The 21,336-nt window shown below is 35.4% G+C and overlaps 1 protein-coding gene across 2 annotated transcripts in view; it reads left to right on the top strand.

Annotated features, from left to right (window-relative positions):
* Positions 1–21,336, top strand: part of SLC41A2 (solute carrier family 41 member 2) — a 130,908-nt gene that overhangs the window by 66,156 nt on the left and 43,416 nt on the right. For both annotated transcript variants that reach the window (XM_059934812.1, XM_059934813.1), the window contains 3 exons: positions 1,260–1,404; positions 4,950–5,096; positions 16,583–16,730. In XM_059934812.1, coding sequence (XP_059790795.1) covers positions 1,260–1,404; positions 4,950–5,096; positions 16,583–16,730 — 440 coding nt within the window. The remainder of the gene's footprint in view (positions 1–1,259; positions 1,405–4,949; positions 5,097–16,582; positions 16,731–21,336) is intronic.

Raw genomic sequence — 21,336 nt, 5'->3', positions numbered from 1 at the left:
CTTGGAATCACAGTGCTAGAATTTAAATCATTGATTAATTTTATTTCTTTTACATACCATATTATTTACTAACCAGTAAGAGAATGCTGAAGTATTTTAGCAACTGGCACAACCATAATGGTGCTTACAGCTTGACTCTCAGCTCTGAATCTGCTGTAATGAAAGATGTGGGGCTGGACTCTAGGATATCTGGACTTGCTGGCCCAGGCTTTTCCATTAATTTACTCTATGACAAGATCAGACTACTTGGGTTTTTCACCTGGAGCCCTGGATTCCAGTACATGGATTGGCTTCAGAGAGTCTAAGCACCCAGAAGTTCTACTCACAATATTGAATGCATCCGTGTTTTCGTGGTGGGAAGAATCTATAAAATTTTTGCCAAATTGTCAAAGGAGTCCATGACACAAACACAGTTAAGAATCAGTGAACTGGAGATTCCTTCAGGGTTTCTTTTAGTTCTAGCATTCGACTAATAGGATTCTAAGAGTAGTTGCCTTTTTTTTTTTTTTTCCTGAGGGTTGCTTTGTGCTACCACTGTAGGAAGTACTTTATACATTTATGTAATTCATTTAAATATCAAAATAACCCTTTCATGTTCAATATTATCATTATCATTTTTCAGATTAGGAGCTAAGGTTTCTATAGCACTAATCACGATTGTGACTATTTGTGAGGTTGTTTTTTAATGTCTGTCTCTCCCATTGACCAAGAGCTCTGTGAGGGTAGGAAGTAAATCTATTTTGACCACTGTTGTAGCCCAACACTAAGCATAGCGCCTTGTATATAGTAGATCCTAAATTAATGCTTGTTGGATGAATAAATTTAAATAGCTTGCCACAAGATTAAGTGGTATAGCTAGGAATCAAACTCTTATCATTTGGTTGTAGAATCCAATCTTTTGCCAATACTGAGTCTAGAGTCAGACTTCAGTTATGTGGACTGGGTACTTTTCAGTCTTAAGATTGGTATTTTTTAAGGTGATCTGTGGGTTACGCCATCAAAGTCACTTGGGGTGCTTGTTAAAACTTGATTCCTAGATCCCATTCCATACCTACTGCTGCCAGATCAGGGCACTTTGAGAACTCATCACCTTAGGGAATAGTAAAACTAAAATACAGTAGCTTCTTCAAAAGGTAAGGCAGCTCAATTACCATATATAATACTTTATTCTGACTCCTTGTATGCATATTTACGTCATAAAATAAAAAATGCATTTTCAAAATGAATAATTCTCTTGGATTTTATTAAAATTTTTTAAGGTTCAAGCAACAGTAGTCGGCTTTCTAGCAGCTGTGGCAGCAATTATATTGGGCTGGATACCAGAGGGAAAATACTATCTTGATCATTCCATACTTTTGTGCTCTAGCAGTGTAGCAACTGCCTTCATTGCATCTCTTCTGCAGGGTAAGTAAATTTATAAATGTCTACTCTATAATATTTTACTTTCTAATTATTGATTTTCCATGTTAACTATTTTTATTTAAATGGTACTTGTTCATTATAAAAAATGGAGAAAAATTATCTACAAACTTTTAAAATAGATTATTTCAGATATATTTATATATATTATACATATTATACAAGCTTTCTGAGGTTGTGTCCCAGCTTTAGGTCCCCTGGTACAGCTCCCAGACAAGATCAGGAAAATAGTCTAGATACTCATTTGTTTCTGTAATTTAAATTAATTGAGAATCTCCTGTCTGGAAATCATGCAGAGCATTTACCAGCTTGTCATTTGAGTAACAAGTATTCCAGGAATTCTGAGTTTTAAAAGCAGTCCCTCTGGGTTTCCCTGGTGGCACAGTGGTTAAGAATCCGCCTGCCAATGCAGGGGACACAGGTTCGAGCCCTGGTCCGGGAAGATCCCACATGCTGCGGAGCAACTAAGTCCGTGCGCCACAACTACTGAGCCTGCGCTCTAGAGCCCGCGCGCCACAGCTACTGAAGCCCGCGCGCCTAGAGCCCGTGCTCCTCAACAAGAGAAGCCACCGCAATGAGAAGCCCGCGCACCGCAACGAGGAGTAGCACCCGCTCGCCGCAACTAGAGAAAGCCCACGCACAACAACGAAGACCCAACGCAGCCAAAAATAAATAAATTAATTGAAAAAAGAAAGCAGTCCCTCTGTTAAAATTTTTTAAAGTTTCAGATTTCAAAAAAATTCCTTTACTGTTTCTGTGGCAATACAAGTATAACCATATGCTTAACACAGCATATTGTTGGCTATACAATGTTAAAGAGCCAGAAGACAAAAGAAGCCAGACAGACAAAATTTAATTTTATTATTAACGTTTAACTGCATTATAATTTTTTTAGTTGGGATATCATTCTTTATATTGATTTATTAATATCAACTTTACACTAGAGAACTAGCTTATTATGGAACAGTAATCATAAAGTCTTGGTAATTTTTATTTTATAATTGTCATCTTCTTATTTTAGATCACCAGCAAGGTTAAAAATGGAACACTCTACTGTCAGGTGATCATACAACAAAGCTAACTTTTTGGGCTAGGTTCTGGTAATTTAGAAACTCTTATTAAAATTAAGACCTGACTACCAAAATATTTTCAAGCATTTTATTTTAGTACTTAAATTGTACCAGGGGTAGTTTCTTGTCTTTATATAGAATTACTAGAATTGAATGGTGTTAACACTGGTGAAAGCATAGTGAAGTTATGCTATTGGAAAACTAATTTCTGGTAAAAAAATAAAAAAAGTGTTAAAGCATTAGCACTCTGTTTCTTTAGGCTAATTTGCTTCTGTTTTCTCTCTAATATTGTTTCATTTAGAAAGAATTGTTTAAAACTTTTCAGACTAACAAGTATTTGTATTGCCTGGGATTTTTAAAACCATAAAAACTCAGATTTTAAAAATATATTTGTGGGCTTCCCTGGTGGCGCAGCGGTTGAGAATCTGCCTGCCAATGCAGGGGACACGGGTTCGAGCCCTGGTCCGGAAAGATCCCACATGCCGTGGAGCAACTAGGCCCGTGAGCCACAACTACTGAGCCTGCGCGTCTGGAGCCTGTGCTCCGCAACAAGAGAGGCCGCGACCGTGAGAGGCCCGCGCACCGCGATGAAGAGTGGCCCCCGCTTGCCGCAACTAGAGAAAGCCCTAGCACAGAACGAAGACCTGACACAGCCAAAAATAAATATAAATTAAAAAAAAAAAAATATATATATATATATATTTGTTAGCCTTCTTACTTTTAATAATGTGTGTTCTAATTTTATGATAACTTGACCTTTATATATGTAGAGCAGATACTATTGACCACCTTTTGTAGGTGAGAAAACTGACTTAGGTAAGGTGACTTGTCCGATTTCATCAGCTTGCTCACAGAAAAATCATAATTAAAACCCATTTCCTGCCTCCCAGCTCTTTCCATTGGTCCATGATGGCAAAATATTTGTTTTCAGCTGAAAAGTTATAGACAGCATTCTTTCATAGGAGAACTCTCCACATTGATCTTTAAATGTGCTGATTTTGAAAAAAAAATTTATATGATCATATATTGACTGATTATTGTATAATACATTTAAGTTTTTTTCCTGCTGTTGTTTTTTTCTGTTTACAATGATATTATGGGAAAGGTAAGTCCATAGATTGAAAAAGCCTCCAGAATATAAGACGTGAGACATTGAACAAAAATTCTACTTTCAATAATTTGCCTTTATGGGGTTGTAGAAAAAACACTGTTACTTACAAGCTATGTGACCTTATGCAAGAATTTAAACCTACTCCTAGGACCTCAGTTTTATTATCTATAAAGTGAGTATGTTAGAATAAAATCATTTAGAGTCATTTTCAGTCTAAAAATGCAGTGAGATTCTGGTTTTTGTCTGTAGCCATGTTTAGTCTTCCATATTGATTTATGGTTAGCACATAAATGAACTAATTTTAAATTTTCTCTGCCCTGCATACTCTTAATGTGTTGGCATGAGAAAATCTATACAATTGGGTATGGCTGTAATGCTATCATTTTTCTCCCATTTCTATATTCAAGAATATAAGAATTTAAAAGTATAAGTACACAGTCACATTTTCATCTTCTGTTGTTATAGGTTCATAGACAGAAACTTGGGGTTTAAAGAATATCCTTTACAAAGACTGCTTCTTGTATTCTGGCCTCCAGTGTTCAAAATTTAATTACTTCCCTCTTCTTAATACTTCAACACTTTTTAATAATAAAATGAAGCAAGCATTTCTGGCTACCACTATGTAAACAAATCTGGTTTTGTTGCCCTTCTTCCCAATTGCTATGTGTATAAATATGACTCACGTTTTTATTTATTTTTTATTTATTAATTTTTGGCTGCATTGGGTCTTCGTTGCGGTGCACAGGCTTCTCATTCTGGTGGCTTCTCTTGCTGCGGAGCACGGGCTCTAGGTGTGCCAGCTTCAGTAGTTGTCGCTCGCAGGCTCCAGAGCGCAGGCTCAGTAGTTGTGGCGCACAGGCTTAGTTGCTCCACGGCATGTGGGATTTTCCCAGACCAGGGCTCGAACCCGTGTCTCCTGCGTTGGCAGGCGGATTCTTAACCACTGTGCCACCAGGGAAGTCCTTAAATATGACTCACCTTTCTTTGACATTTTCATACTTTATTTGAGGGTTAAAATATAATCTTTGGCTTTGATACACATGAATACATTACATCTAAGACATGCATGTTACTAAATTTGGAACTTTAATGTTATTTTACAGTAGCTCTTCAGGTCTCTAAATGCAACATTGAACTTCTCAGATCTTTTGTGATCCCCACTTGGAATTTGTTGAAAGACATTTTGCCAAAGCATTCAAATAAAATGTTTTGTTTGCTTTAGTCAGCTTATCTAAGCAGTCTAACCGGAAGTGACACACTGTTTGTCTAGCCTATGTATTTCAGTATTTCGGGGGATTGATTTTCTTTAAATTATAGCAGAAAAAGTAATGAGCTTTATTTTTTTCTAGGAATAATAATGGTTGGGGTTATCGTTGGTTCAAAGAAGACTGGGATAAATCCCGACAATGTTGCTACACCCATTGCTGCTAGTTTTGGCGACCTTATAACTCTTGCCATATTAGCTTGGATAAGTCAGGGTTTGTACTCCTGTCTTGGTAAGTTGACTTGAAATTAACTATAATGCATTATTCAGAGTCTCTTTAAATAAATATTGTTGCAGCAATGTCATGACTCTGTGGTGGCCTTCATCTGTGTTAGAACTGTAGTTGAGGCTGATTAGAACAATAACTGTTACTTGTTGTACACCTACTATGTGTTGTGGTTCTCACATATTTTTCTCTTCTTAAAGAGTTTAAAACTCTAAAAGATAAGGATTATCATTTCTAATTTCAGATGAGAAAACTGAGGATCATAAAGGTTATGTGTGTTACTCACTGTTGGTAGGAAGGTTGAACACAGATCTGTCATAGTCTATGAATTCTGCCTTTTCCTCTGAATGTGTAGCCACTGATGGGTCAACCCACAGGATTCTGATACATGTGTTGCACTGTTATCTCAAAACATAAGGTTATGGTGGAGTTTGAAATTTAGTGATTTTTCCCCCTTTCAGAAACCAACGTGGCAATTAATACTAACAACCAAAAATCACCATGAAAATGAGCCTGAATGCTGTGTGAATTTGGAGTCATCTTATATATGTGATTCCTGGTAATAGTAATAGGGTATTTATAGAATGTAATGGATTGTTTTAATGCAAATTTATACTGTGTGGCTATTGTCAGTGTAGCTGTATATGATTTGTGAGCATAGGTTAAGCGCTAAAAGTTGGTTGTAGTTTCATTTTTTTTGATGCCACATTTTTTAAAAATTAAAAGAAAATAGAAACCCACAGTAATACAAAAAAAAAAAAAAGAGAGAGAGAGAGACAGAGAGAAAGAGAGAGAGAGTTTATAAGCCAAGGCAGAAGCAAACATTTATTCACATATCCTCATATATTTTCATGGATTCTAGACAGATTTACGGTATACTTTAGAATAAAGTATATTTGGTTTGTAGAAGTAAGAGTCTCAGTTAAATGTTTTTGAACTAAAGAAAGGGCTCTAACCTGTCAAAGGCAGTCATTTTCTACTACTTTTGGAGATATCAAGAGAAATTTCATGTAGTATATAAAATTACCATAAATTATTTAATGATATAAAAATAATACTCATTAAGACTTGATATGTATGTTAAAAGAAAATTCTCATTTAGAAGATAAGATGTGTCTACTTGAAGTAAGGTAGAAGACAATAAATGATCAATGGCCCAAATGTAAGATCTTGTTCCCATAAAAAAGAAAAGTGTATTATTTGCAGACTTGGGTACTTAAATTACCATGATGTCAGCTGCCTGCCAAATACCAGGGTGTCTCCACCAGTTGAAGCTATTGAAGACTGTTATCATAATAAATATGACAATTGTTATAATGATACAGACTAACTATTATGATATTCCATAAGATAAATCAACTTCTGAGGAATTTATTTTTAAAAATTACACAAGTGATAAACTCCTTATAAAAGACTTAACATAATGTGTTATTCTCTAAAGCTTTCAATATTTTGAGTGTTATAGATGATATATTAGTAGTTTAACTAGATCAGGAAATTTAAAAAGTGAAATGTAATGAGACCATAGTTTTGTAAAATAATTTTATTATTAAATATTGCTTAGCTTTTTCTAGGCCTTTACTTGTCTTCTGAAAGTTGGCTCAAAGTAATTCAAGGTGAACTAATTAAAACAGGATCTTTTACATTTCGTCTGTATCATTTGTTTCCCTAAAATTATATTTTTTAATGGGCTACCGATTGATTCCACAGTTAATTTAAAGGTGTTTCTGAAGTGCCAGTTTTGGATTTCTACAATAAAGTGTTTGCATTTTGAGCACTAGGGGGCCTCATAGGACCAGCAGTTGGAAGCCTCTTATTGGAGGTATTCTGAACACAGAGATTAGGAACGGGCATATTTCAATTCCAAGATCCCATTCATCCTGCTGAGTGGGATGCCTAGGTCTTGGAGACAGAGTTCAATTCCTGAACTATATTGGAAATACTTAGCTGTCTTTAGAGATAAAAAGAAGATTTCATGGCAGCCGTATGCTTTGGTTATAAATAGAGGCCATGAATTATGTGGCTCTCAAAGAATTGGACATTGATAAAAGTCTCACTTAACTCCTCACTTAGAGTTTTGGATATTCAGAAATGACTTAGAACAGCTCCGCTGGCGTTCTGTTAGCTTCGGTACAAGTACTGAGGCTCGCTCTACATTCATTCAGTGTGCTACCTTTCTTTCACTCCTGATAAAACGTGCTGATTTCTGATATCTGAAGTAAATATGGAATTTCCCCCCTTCTCACCTCTCCAGTTCTCCAAAAAAAGACAAAAGAAACAAAGCTTTGTTTACTGTTACTGACTTTATTTTTGTAGTCACCCTGAGGAAGTCTTTATTGCTTAGTGAACAAAGTTAAAGTTTTAACTTGGTGTTCAGGCCTCCTGGAGTCTTAGTTACCTCCTCAAGCTCCTGCCTGCTCCTCCCTTTCTTATACCTCTTTCCTTTCTTGTACCCCAGCCAAACTCAGCCATTTACTGACTCTCATACGCCACCTGTGATTTTTGTCTTTTCTTTCTTATGTCATTCCCCTCCTCCATGAAGGCCAGTCAGAATCCTCATTTTTCAAAACTAAATTCATAAATTTCCCTAATCTTAGGTAATCTTTTTCTCCTCTGAATTCCTATAGCACTTTATTGACACTTCTTTTAAGTCATTCTTTATATTTGGCCAGTCATTATATAGCTTTTTAAGTAAGTGTAGTATCTTCCCTTATGATGGTATAAGCCTCTTGAGGACAAAACTGTGTCTTTATTTTATTTATTTGTTTTGTTGACCCCATAGTGCCATATACATAGTGAATGTTAAATAAATAGCACTTCAGCAAATGTTTTATTCCTTTTGAAAGCTATCCAATTAATGTGAATAGAAATTATTCAGGAAGTGGTATATGTATGGAAAATGAAGGATAGTTATCCCTCTAAACGACTTTGCCACAGTACCTGTCCAATAACATGATAGATTGTAATGAAAAAATGATCCTTTCAATGAGGACATAGTATTAGGAAAATAGCGTATACTGCCTTAGCAAAAAGTATCTAGAAATTAGTATCACCATAAAAAAATTAAAATGGCAACATGTGGCTAGAAAAAATCTATTTCAAATGAAAATAGAAGAGGAGGGACTTCCTTGGTAGTCCAGTGGTTAAGACTCCACCTTCCAATGCAGGAGACACAGGTTCGATACCTGGTTGGGGAGCTAAGATCCCACATGCCTCACAGCCAAAAAGCCAAAACATAAAACAGAAGCAATATTCGAACAAATTCAATAAAGACTTTAAAGAAAAAAATGGTCCATATCAAAAAAAAAAAAATCTTAAAAAAAAATAAAAGAGGAAATAGAAAGTCAGTTTAGAGAGTAATCTAAGCTCTAGATTATGATATGCTTAGGTATGACTTGCAGAGAAAATATAAAGACATTTATTCATCCATATGGTAATCTTTAAACATGTAGTAATTTTAAAAAGCTATTAAAAGGATCTAACGTTGGGCCGGTAACTGAAATACCTGTACACAATGATTGTTGCCTTTTCTTTTTCTTGTATGCATAATTTTAAGAGGATTTTAAAGACTCTTGTTCAATTATTTATAACTACATGGCTATGTAATTCTTGTATGTACATGATATATACTGATTTGAAAAATTATCAGCTTTTCTCTCTTTAGGCAAGATCTGAGAAGCAAAATGTTGATTCATTTCTCATTTCTCAAGGTTAACTTTAAAAAGATGGCCTAAGAAGCAATAAGGTCTAAGGGCAATAACAGTTGGCCTCAGATTGTTACTTGGGTCCTGTGGCGACTAACAGGGATGCCATCTGGTTATTTACAAAACATTCTAGAGTATCACTGCCTTGATGTGGTGATGTAAGTAGAATGTAAAATTATCGTGCATGTCGCTCTTCTACAGAGTTCTGTTGCACCATATGATCTCAGTTTAGAGTGATTCCTAGAAGGTCAGTCTAGTGAGGAAATTCTGATGGTTATTATAAAGGGCATTTTAAAAAGTGTTTACAACTTTCCATGCCCATTGCTTTCTTGTTTGCACACAAACGGCTAATATATAAAAATGTCACTCATAGCAACTACATATTTCAGAAGAATTTAGGGTGAAAATAATGAATGCTATTAATGAAATTATGTAACAGCAGTTACAAAATGCCACCAACAATCTAGATAAATGTGAAAGCCATGAATCAAAAAGATGGCAGTTATGTTTCACAGTTAAGTGGAATCATAGCAATTTGAACCACTTTAGCTGTGTTAATCCTTACCTTTCTGTAGTTTACCTATATCATGGAATCAGTACCGAGGTACACAGACATTTATTAGGCTTAAAATTCTACAGTTTTATCTATAGTCCTGCATTCGTTTCCATTGCTGCTGTAACAAATTACCACAACCTTGTGGCTTAAAACAACAGTAATTAATTTTCGTACAGTTCTGGAGGTCAAAGTCCAAGATGAGTTTGTTATTCAGGGCTAAAATGAAGGTGTCAGCAGGGCTTGTTCCTTCTGGAGATTTCAGGGGAAATCGTTCCTTAACTTGTTTCATTTTCTGGTAGCTGCTAGCATTCCTTGGCTTGCAGCCACATTACTGATCTCTGCTTCTGTGGTCACATTATTTTGTCTTCTGTAGTCAAATTCCTGTCTACTTCCTGCCTATAAGTACACACCTGTGATTACTTTAGGGCTTACTCATATAATCCAGGATAATCTCCCTATTTCAAATCCTTGACTTAATCACATCTGCAAAGCCCCTTTTGGCATAGAAGGTAACATTCCCTGGTTCTAGAGATTAGGATATGGATGTCTTTGAGGACCATTATTCAGCCTACCACATTACACAAGATGATATACCCAGAAATTAATACAAAATATTATTTTGACTAGGGTCATTTAAATGTATTTGATTTAGAAGGCAGACACTTTTAGGTTTTGATATTAATGCAGAAGTTCATGGTTGGCTTTTAATCAACCAGTTTCTCTTACTGATTGTGTCATTAGTGGTTTTCTAAAAGTAATTCTTTAATTATCTATAAAACACCAATATATCCTAAAAAGAGGAATATTTTAGCACCTTTCCCTTTTTGTATATTTGTAATTTCCACCTAACCATTGGATTAGAATTTAGCCAGGGAAAAGGGAAGAGGGTCCTATACAATTAAACATATGATTTAATTTGGTGGGAGTGGGCATGTTAGATTTGCAGGAAATTGAAATACAATACATTTGCAGTAAATCATTTTAGATATTTTGATTTTACCATGGTTTTCCCATTCTTTTTTTTTAATGTTAAAAAATTTTATTTGGAGATAATTTTAAACTTATAGAATAGTTGCAAAAATAAAATAGTACAAAAAACCCTGTATACCCTGTACCCATGTTCACCAAATGTTAACATTTTACCCCATTTACTTTATCTTTTATTCTCTCCATCTGTCTGTATGAATATATGTATGTTCTTTATCTTTTATAACGTTGACATTTTTAAAGAATATAGTACTCCCTCCTTTTTTTTCATCGTTGGAACTTTTAAAAATTGAGCTATAATTCAATTATATCATACAATTCACCTTTTAAAAGTGTATAATTCAGTAGTTTTGGCATAGTTATAAGATTGTGAAACCTATTATCTCATTCCAGACCATTTTCATCACCCCAGAAAGAAACTTTAGCAGTCACTCCCCATTCCACCCTCCCCACAGCACTGGCAACCACTAATCTAGTTTCTGTCTTTATGGATTTGCCTATTTTAGACATTTCAAAAAATGGAATCATACAATATGTGAACTTTTATATCCGGTTTCCTTCAATTAGTATGTTTTCAAGGTTCATGCTTTAGCATAAATCAGTACTGAATACCATGCAGTACTGAATAATATTTCATTGTATGGGTTAATAATATGGATGAATAATATTCCATTGTATGGATATATCACATTTTGTTTATCCATTTACCATTAGTTGGACATTTGGGTTACACCCACTTTTTGGCTATTATGAATAATGCTGCTTTGAACATTGTCGTATATGTTTTTGTGTGAACATATGTTTTCAATTCTATTGGTATATACCTAGGAGTGGAATTTCTAGATCATATGATAACTCTTTAACTTTTTGAGGAACTGCCCACTCATTATTTTTTATTTCTTTCCTGAGAAAATTTTCCCCCTCTTTGACAATTCAGGTCAATGATTCTGGAGTTAGGATGGTGAGTGTTTTCTTCAACTTAAGATGTCCTTCCAGAGATGTGATGTTGAGAATAAATTAAAAGCCTGGCATGGTGCTCCTCTCTTGACCTGAAGATGAAATACTAAGACAACCTAGCAGAATAGTTCTTTTCTGTTGTGTTTAGTGGGTTTTAATGCGTTTAGTTTGCTGTTTGAGTCTATAAAGAGATTGTTGGTAACCTTAGTTGTTTTAGGAGGTAAGAATGCTTCCTAATTGGAATGTTATTTCTCCCTATCTAATGGTTTAGCAAGGAGAACTGGAAGGATTTTCCAATAAAAGTTTTTCATCTTTTAAAAAGCTATGGAGAAAATGACTCTATATGTAGCACTAGTCATGTTCCTTTAAATGGAAGGAAATATTTAAATGAATTTTGTTAGCATAATTATTTTGAAGATGTGATGGCAAATCCAGCTAAAGCCATGAGTGTAAAATTTGTTTGGGTATTATTTTAATATTTATAGTAATTGTTCCTACCTGATTTGAAAAAAATTGAGTTTCTATCTAATTTAAACATCTTAATCATAGGTGAGGAGATCTTTAAATATGTTAAAATGATAAAATATAAAACTCAGTCCAAGAGAAGGGTGTGAATAACAGTTGAAGAATTTTGTGAGATGTCAGAAAAATTTAGTAACATTTAACTTAAATCTAAGGCTGTAGGCTACAAAGACTGTGAGATCAACTCTGTGTTTAAGTTATGAATTCCCTACCATACAAAATATGTATTAGAGTCCTTGAGAAAAATGCAGGAGTGTCCTGGCTGAGATGTCTGACAATAATAAAAGCTTGATCAGCTAAAATGGTATTACCAAAAATGTCTTGGGATAATGCAACTGTTTCAGGAATGGGTAGGCAACTTTTAACCCTAGGGAGATTTAGAACTAAGTATAAAAATATTTGAGAATCAAATTTATGGTATGAATGATTTTATGCTAAAGAGGCAGTACACATTTTTAAATATACTTGTTACTTAGCCCATTACAGTAACATGTCCATTTTAAAAGTAATAATTATGTAATTAATTTATTCTTGTGATTGTTAAATAGAAATCTTATCACATTTATATACATTGTATGAATATTTATGAAAACATAAGACTAACCATATTTGTACATATAATTTATTAGATTTAGAAAGATTACTTTAAATACTAGGAAACTTTTGTGAGATAAGTGAAATGTCTAAAGTAAATAGAATATTTCAGGGTATTTAACTAAGTTTATAAATGCAACCAAATATAATTTCAAACTATAAAAAATAATTTTTGGTTGGATGTTAGACATTGTGAATGTCATGTTAAGTGCTTTACTGTTTTTTTCCTTACAGAGTATTTGTTCTTTTGCTTTTTTAAAAAGTTGAAGTATAGTTAATTTATAATGTTGTGTTAGTTTCAAGTGTACAGCAAAGTGATTCAGTTATACATATACATACATATATATATATATATATATGCTCTTTTTCAGATTCTTTTCCATTCTAGGTTATTACAAGATATTGAGTATAGTTCCCAGTGCTATACAGTAGGTCTTTGTTGTTTACCTGTTTTATATATAATAGTGTGTATATGTTAATCCCAAACTCCTAATTTATCTCTCCCCCCCGTCCCCCCCACCCCTCCCCCCTCCATCCCCTTTGGTAACCATAAGTTTGTTTCCTGTGTCTGTGAGTCTACTTATGTTTTGTGAATAAGCTCATTTGTATCATTTTTTTAGATTCCACATATAAGTGATATAGTATGATATTTGTCTTTCTCTGATTTACTTCACTTAGTATGATAATCTCTAGATCCATCCATGTTGCTGCAAATGACATTATTTCATTCTTTTTTATGGTTGGGTAATATTCCATTGCATATCTTCTTTATCCATTCATCTGTTGATGGACATTTAGGTTGATTCCATGTTTTGGCTATTGTAAATAGTGCTGCAATGAACATTGAGGGTGCATGTACCTGTTCGAATTATGGTTTTCTCCAGATATATGTCCAGGAGTGGGATTGCTGGATCATATGGTAACTCTACTTTTAGTTTTTTAAGGAATCTCCATACTGTTCTCCATAGTGACTGTACCAATTTACATTCCCACCAACAGTGTAGGAGGGTTCCTTTTTCTCCACACCCTCTCCAGCATTTATTATTTGTAGACTTTTTATTGATGGCCATTCTGACTGGTGTGAGGTGATAACTCATTGTAGTTTTGATTTGCATTTCTCTAATAACTAGCGATGTTGGGCATCTTTTCATGTGCCTGTTGGCCATTTGTATGTCTTCTTTGGAGAAATTTTTATTTAGGTCTTCTAACCATATTTTGGTTGGGTTGTTTGTTTTTTGGGTATTAAGCTATACGAGCTGTTTGTATATTTTGGAAATTAATCCCTTGTCAGTCGCATCATTTGCAAATATTTTCTCCCATTCTGTGGGTTGTCTTTTTGTTTTGTTTATGGTGTCCTTTGCTGTGCAAAACCTTTTAAGTTTAATAGGTCCCATTTGTTTATTTTTGTTTTTGTTTCCATTACTCTAGGAGACAGAGCCAAAAAAATATTGCTGCAGTTTATGTCAAAGAGTGTTCTGCCTACGTTTTCCTCTAGGAGATTTATAGTATCCAGTCTTACATTTAGGTCTTTAATCCATTTGAGTTTGTTTTTGTATGTGGTGTTAGAGAATGTTCTAATTTCATTCTTTTACATGTAGCTGTCCAGTTTCCGCAGCACCACTTATTGAAAACACTGTCTCTTCTCTATTGTATATTCTTGCCTCCTTTGTTGTAGATTAATTGACCATAAGTGCGTGGTTTTATTTCTGGGCTTTCTATTCTGTTCCGTTGATCTATATGCCTGTTTTTGTGCTGGAACCATACTTTTTTGATTACTGTAGCTTTGTAGTATAGTCTGAAGTCAGGGAGTGTGATTTTTCCAGCTTCGCTCTTCCTTCTCAGGATTGCTTTGGCTATTTGGGGTCTTTTGTGTTTCCATACAAATTAAAAAATTTTTTGTTCTAGTTCTGTGGAAAATGCTATTGGTAATTTGATAGGGATTGTGTTGAATCTGTAGATTGCCTTGGGTGGCATGGTCATTTTAACAATATTGATTCTTCCAATCCAAGAACACAGTATATCTTTCCATCTGTTTGTGTCGTCTTCAGTTTCTTTCATCAGCATCTTATAGTTTTCATGGACTTTGTTCTTGTAGGCAGCTGTTTGTGGATTAGTTTGAGCCTTACGGGGCTTGGTTTTAAGCTTCACTGCACTAGATCTAGCTGTGATTATATAGTGGCTAGTACTCTGCATTGTGGAATAGATCTAGAGTAGACATTACACTAGGGCTAGCCCTACTACTAAGAAGTGTCCCTTCTCTGGTCTCCAGTGAATGTTCTCAGTTTTCAAAGAGGCACTCCTCTCTAGGGGGTTAGATCTCAAATGACTTCTAGCCCTTTGTACACTCTGGGAATTTTTTTAGTTTACAACTCCCCAATTGTCTTGGCTTAGCCTTGTGGAATTCACCCTATGCATGCATGGCTTGGTATTCAGTTTGCAGGCTCCCTCTCTAATAGCTTCCTCTTCTCCAGTATTCTTCCCTGTAAATTCCTGCTGCCTTAGACTCACTCTGCTGAAATTCTCCCTTCCTGAGCTGTGGTCTGGAATGTGCCTTTAGTAAGAAAGCCCAGGCTATTGTAGGGCTTATCTCATTTCTTTCCCCTCTCTCAGGCATCGCAGTCCTGCAATACCGGTTGTCAGTGTCTGAAAACAGTTTATTATCTATCTATCTACATATATTTATAAATCTTCTAGTAATTTCCAAAAGCACATTTCATATTTTGCTCAGAGATGGCATACATCATGTCTACAAAGCAAGACAAATAGCCAAGCACAAAGTCAATAAGCTTTCCCAAACTCTCTCTATAGGAAAGCATTAACAAGAAAGGGGAGAGAATGAATAATTGTGATCAAGTAAGACAATCTGTCACAGAGAGGTATAAAAAAAAATCCTGGCACTCTGTTATCTGAGTATGTCACAAATAGAAAGATGTTAATAACAATGGCAATGATGATTATGATGCTAGTAAGTGTTCAGTAAATGTTAACTATGTGCCTGGGTGCTATTCTAGTTAAATTACATGTGTTAATTCTCTTAAGACTCACAATAACACCATGAAATAGTTATAATAATTTTTACCATTTTATAGATAAGGAAATATAAATTTATAAAAGTTAAATTTTTTTTTAAAATTTTATTTATTATTTTACACAGCAGGTTCTTATTAGTTATCTATTTTATACATATTAGTGTGTACATATCAATCCCAATCTCCCAATTTATCACACCACCCCCACCCCCCTGCCATTTTCCCCCCTTGGTGTCCATATGTTTGTTCTCTACATCTGTGACTCTATTTCTGCCCTGCAAACCGGTTCATCTGTACCATTTTTCTAGGTTCCACATATATGCGTTAATATACGATATTTGTTTTTCTTTTTAGAAGTTAAATTTCTCGTCCAAGGTAAGTTGTAACATCAGATGTGAAACTAAGTAGTCTGGCCAAACTCTGGTTAATATAGTATACTATATTCTGTCTTTGCATATTAAATGTTCTGAGTAATTTTGCAGTGAAGAAATCTGTTTATCTTTATTAAACCTAGTATTTCAATTTCATTTTGGTTATTGGAACACTATTCAGAATTAGGAGGATATCTATTATCAATCCATTGGCCAATATTCCATGGAATGCTTGTGCTATAAGATCCTGATGGGTAAAAACAATGTCCTATTAGACTTTATAGTTTGGAGTTAAGAGCACTAACTTCAGTGTCAGACAGATGTCATTTTCTCCCAATTCTTGCTATTTCTTAGTGGTGCTCTTAAGCTCCTAAGCCTCAGTTTCTTCATAAGGTAGGAATGAGTTTCTACCTCATACTTGTGAGGACAATTAAGTGAGACAATGAACATAAAGCATTTAGCACAATATTTGGCAAATGGTAGGAGCCAAGTAATGTTAGATTTTTTTACTGTTGTTATTCTTGTTATTATTACTGTTGTTGTTCACATCCAGGTCACATAACTATTTCAATAAATGTTGAATTAATGTATTAGTTTTCAGTTACATTATTTAACATTTTTACCTTATCTATAGTTTTCAGTTTGTTTGACATTTATAAAAAGTATATAGCATGAGTATGTTTGATAACATATCTTCTGGTAAACTTTTAATACTTACATTTGCTACATGGTTATAAGAGAGATTGAAATGTTGTCTCTTTTTGAATTTTAGAGACCTATTACTACATTCCTCCATTAGTTGGTGTCTTTTTCTTGGCTCTAACTCCTATCTGGATTATAATAGCTGCCAAACATCCAGCCACAAGAACGGTTCTCCACTCAGGCTGGGAGCCTGTGATAACAGCTATGGTTATAAGTAGGTTAGTATTAAAGTGTGTGTTTGTGTGTGCGTGTGTGGGGCAGTTATTCTATATGCATGTATCTATGTATATATTAAAACAAACCAATTGCCTGTTTTTATTTCTTAGGTCAGTCATTTTATACAGTCAGTTCTTTATTATCCCAAGTAATAGGGATATAGTGACAAGAGTTATTGAAATCAGTGGATGTATGGAACCTCATTTGCTACCAGTTTCAAACTTTTCCCCAACCAAATCCTTACCAGATTGATGATTAAAATTTAGTGGTGTTTGTCTTTGTCTGTGTGAGTTTTAACCTGACAAGGACACTACTTATTTTGAACAGTAAGTTGCTCAGATAAGTATCAGAAAACCTTAGAAATGTACATACCATTTGACTACGCCACTTCTAGGACTCTGACAGGACTTAAAGATATAATTATGGATCTATGCAAATGATTAAGTTGTAAGGATCTTCATCACAGTGGAATTTTTAATAACAAAAAAGAGAGGGAGAACACCTTAGATGTCTAGCAATCAGATGTTGATTGAATAAATTGTGGCATAGTCACAAAATGGAATATTAGTCAGCCATTAAGAGTAACACTGTAACATTCCTTTGATGTGGAACAGTGTTCGTTATACATTTGGTGAAAGGAGAAAGCTAGAAAAAAGTATGAATTTCCTATTAAAGATGGTAGATTGACACGTTTATCTTCTTCCTTACTGAAGCTATTAAAATGACAGTAAAAGAATAAAAAAGCTATACAACCACAAAAACAGAAGGGGAGCAGGGAGGACAGTAGGTGAAAGATTTAACAAAATCAGTAAGATAGAAATCGGTTCTATGGTTGTTAACTGAACTATCAGAATGAAAAAAGCTAAAACCTAACTGCCTGCAGGAAAAGGGAACACCGATAAGAAGCAAGCTGAACTGAGCCTCAGAAACCCCAAAAGGTGGAGGATTTAGAGGCACTAAGAACTTCTGAAAGCTGAAATGAAGGAGATTGGTTGAAAGTTAAAGTAAGAAGCAGTTAGATCCTAAAAGCCGTTTGCTAGCTTGACCACCCAGGTGACTGCCCCCTCCCATTCTATAGAAGACAAAAATTAACTCTGGAGAGGCTGAATCATAGAGCCTCTGGATTTAGAATCACCTGCACCAGTGAGGCTGTGGATTAAACACTGTATAAAAAACAAGGATTAAGGAAAAGTCTACATGCTGAACAATGAAAACCTGATCCCACTTCCTTTTCTTTTCTCATAGAATGCTGGCACTCTGGCTTTTACCCCCAGGCAAAAAATTAGATAATTCCTTTCTGGGGAAACTCATCAGCTCAAAAGAAAAACCTGCAAAAACTGACCCTGTGGGTCCTTTAGTGAAAGAGCTACATGCCCATCTGATCATTCTTCAGTGAGGCCCGCCTGCTGACAAGTTCTGCCCTTGTGCACAGAGAGCTCCAGATATGCTTTGCAGTGTCCCTTAAGGAGGAGCAGACAGTAAACGGTCGCCAGACATTTGATTAAGGCTTTTAACATGACAGAGACAAAAAAAAAAAAAAAAAAATCGTTCCCCCAAAACTGCAAGCATAGTTGAAAAGTCTCAAAAAACGATCACCAGTATCCTCAGAGAAATTAGAGAAGTTATGGCATCTACAATGTAAGAACAGAATGCTCTAATAAGGAGGATTTGAAAAATTGGAAGAGCTCTTGGGAATTTAAAAATCTATAAACAGTAGAAACAAAAAGAATCAGAAGAAAAATCTTGAGGGTAGAGTTGAGGAACTATCCTGGAAAGTAGATCAGAAAGCAAAGAGGTGGACAATTGGAGCAAATAGTAAGGAGAGGAAATTATCAAAGAAATAATACAATAAAATTCCCCAGAATTGAAAAACATGGGCTTCCAGATTTAAAAGGCCCCCTGAGTACCTCGCACAATGAGTAGGAGGGACCCCAAGCAAAGCACATTATCATAAATCCCAAAAGCTTCCAGAGAGAAAAGTCCAGTTGCATATAAGGGATTGGGAATTGGAATGATGTCCAGCTTCAACACCAAGTGATTCCCTCAAAATTCTGAGGGAAAATTGTTTTGAACATAAAACGTGCTCACTGTATCAAGCAAACATAAGGGTAGACTCAAGAAGCTTTCAGACATGCAGGAATTCAAAAAATTTATTTCCCGTATACCCTCTCATATAAAAGCTGAGAGAAGATGTCTATCAAAATGAGGAAATAATCAAGAAAGAAGATTACATGGGAATGAGGAAACCTGTGACAGCATGTGGTTCATTTTTCTATGATGTAGATTGTGTTTTCCTGGAGGATTTGGGCAACAGGATCCCATGAAATGTTGGGACCTGGTCATAGTACATAAACCAAGGCCCATCGTGGGGAGGTGAAGGGAAGGTACAGAATGACAGCTGAGCATCAGACCTACAGAGCAACTGTCCAGGTTGGCAAGACAGTGACCTTAAGAAGGAATGTCTCTAAGGAAAAAAAAGGGGAACTGATTGGTTACCTGATGAGTTTGTATTCAGAGGCCATTCATTAACTTTGTTACAAATTTGATTCTGAATTAGTAATAAGTACCTAAAATATTAAGAAAAATATGAGACAAGGCAAAACAGTACAAATGGGGAGATCTCATAACACACTCTGTGGCCCAGTTGTGAATAATGATTTCATTGTTAAAATAAAGTAAAACCTAAATATTTCACCAAAAATTATAATATAACCAGATTGGCAGGATAGAGGAAGGAAGGGAACTGTGAAGGGACTAAAGTGGGGAGGGAAGGGTAAGAGAGACTAAATGCTCACCTGCCATAGTGGACGTCATTAGGTAAATGTCTAAAATTAAAAATCAAGAAATAGCAGTATAAACATGCTGTTTAGAAATAGAGGATTAAATGCCAGAAGAAACAGTTAAGGAAGTTAAAAAGAATTGCTAGTGGAGAGCAGGATGTGGTGTTAGGGCTAGGGGCTATTTTATAAGCTTTGTGGTACTTTCGCCTTTTAAATGATGCACGTATGTTTGTTTGATAAAAATAAAATTTAAGGGCTTCCCTGGTGGCGCAGTGGTTGAGAGTCTGCCTGCCAATGCGGGGGACGCAGGTTTGGGCCCTGGCCTGGGAAGATCCCACATGCCGTGGAGCAACTAGGCCCGTGAGCCACAGCTACTGAGCCTGCGCGTCTGGAGCCTGTGCTCCGCAACAAGAGAGGCCGCGACAGTGAGAGGCCCACGCACCGCGATGAAGAGTGGTCCCCGCTTGCCGCAACTAGAGAAAGCCCTCGCACAGAAACGAAGATCCAACACAGCCAAGAATAAATAAATAAATAAATAATTTTAAAAAACTGTTTAAAAAATAAAATAAAATTTAATAAAAGTGAAGAAAACTACTTTTAGAGTTTGAGTTTTTATTTTTAAAAATATACATGTTTTGGACTTCCCTGGTGGCACAGTGGTTAAGAATCCACCTGCCAATGCAGGGGACACAAGTTCAAGCCCTGGTCTGGGAAGATCCCACAGGCCACGGAGCAACTAAGCCTGTGCGCCACAACTACTGAGCCTGCTCTCTAGAGCCCGCGAGCCACAACTACTGAGCCCACGTGCCATAACTACTGAAGCTCATGAGCCTGGAGCCCGTGCTCCATAGCAAGAGAAGCCACCACAGTGAGAAGCCCGCGCACCGCAACGAAGAGTAGCCCCGCTCACCTCAACTAGAGAAAGCCCAGCAACAAAAAAGAAAGCGTGCAGCAACAAAGGCCCAACACAGCCAAAAATAAATAAATTTATTTTTAAAAATATTTATATATACATGTTTAAAAATGTCTGGGAGGCTACATATCAACATGGTAGCAGTATAACCCTGAGTGATGTAACTACGGTTGATTTTTATTTTCTTCTCTTTGTTTGTATTTTCTAATTTTTCTATGATAAGTTTTTATCACCTGGGTAATAAAAATATTTAAAAATGTATTTTAGCAAGTGTTCATGTTATATACACAGCATGATCTGTGTGTTTGGGCAGGGAGATTTATTCTTTGACATGTAACTAGTTTATTCTATAAAATACATATTTTTTTAAATTACGTAGTAAAATATTTCTAAGGATGACTGTTTTTAGACTTTATAGTATACCTTTTAATGGGAACTCCTAGCAGTTTAGGCATATTTAGCCATTCATTTATATTATTAAAGAATTAAAATAGTAAAGATTTAATAATTTCCTAATATTAACTCTCAGGTAGTGGTAAGAACATTTGATCTGACACTTTGACCATAAACCCTGTTCTGTGACAGCATATAGTTCATTTTTCTGTAATGTGAATTGCATTTTCCTGGAAGATTTGGCAACAAGATCCCATGAAATACTGGGACTGACACTGTTTTATAGTATGTAGACCAACAGACTGAAGTTAACCAATTGATAATGGTCTTGGAAACAAACAAACAAAAAATCTCCAAGCTCCATTGAGACACTGAGAGTGTATATCTTGCCACTGTATAGCTATATGTTATTTTTCCAGACCTCTGTTCTTCAGATCAGCTCTTTCTATGGCTGCAACTCATTGTTTTAATTTACCAATGGTCAGACACTGTAATCTACTGTATCTAGTTTTAACACAATAA

The sequence above is a fragment of the Balaenoptera ricei genome, chromosome 10 (genome assembly GCF_028023285.1).
Source record: "Balaenoptera ricei isolate mBalRic1 chromosome 10, mBalRic1.hap2, whole genome shotgun sequence".
Classification (NCBI taxonomy): Eukaryota; Metazoa; Chordata; class Mammalia; order Artiodactyla; family Balaenopteridae; genus Balaenoptera; species Balaenoptera ricei.
Note: the sequence above shows the minus strand (reverse complement) of the source record. Positions and strands in the feature narration are given on the sequence as shown.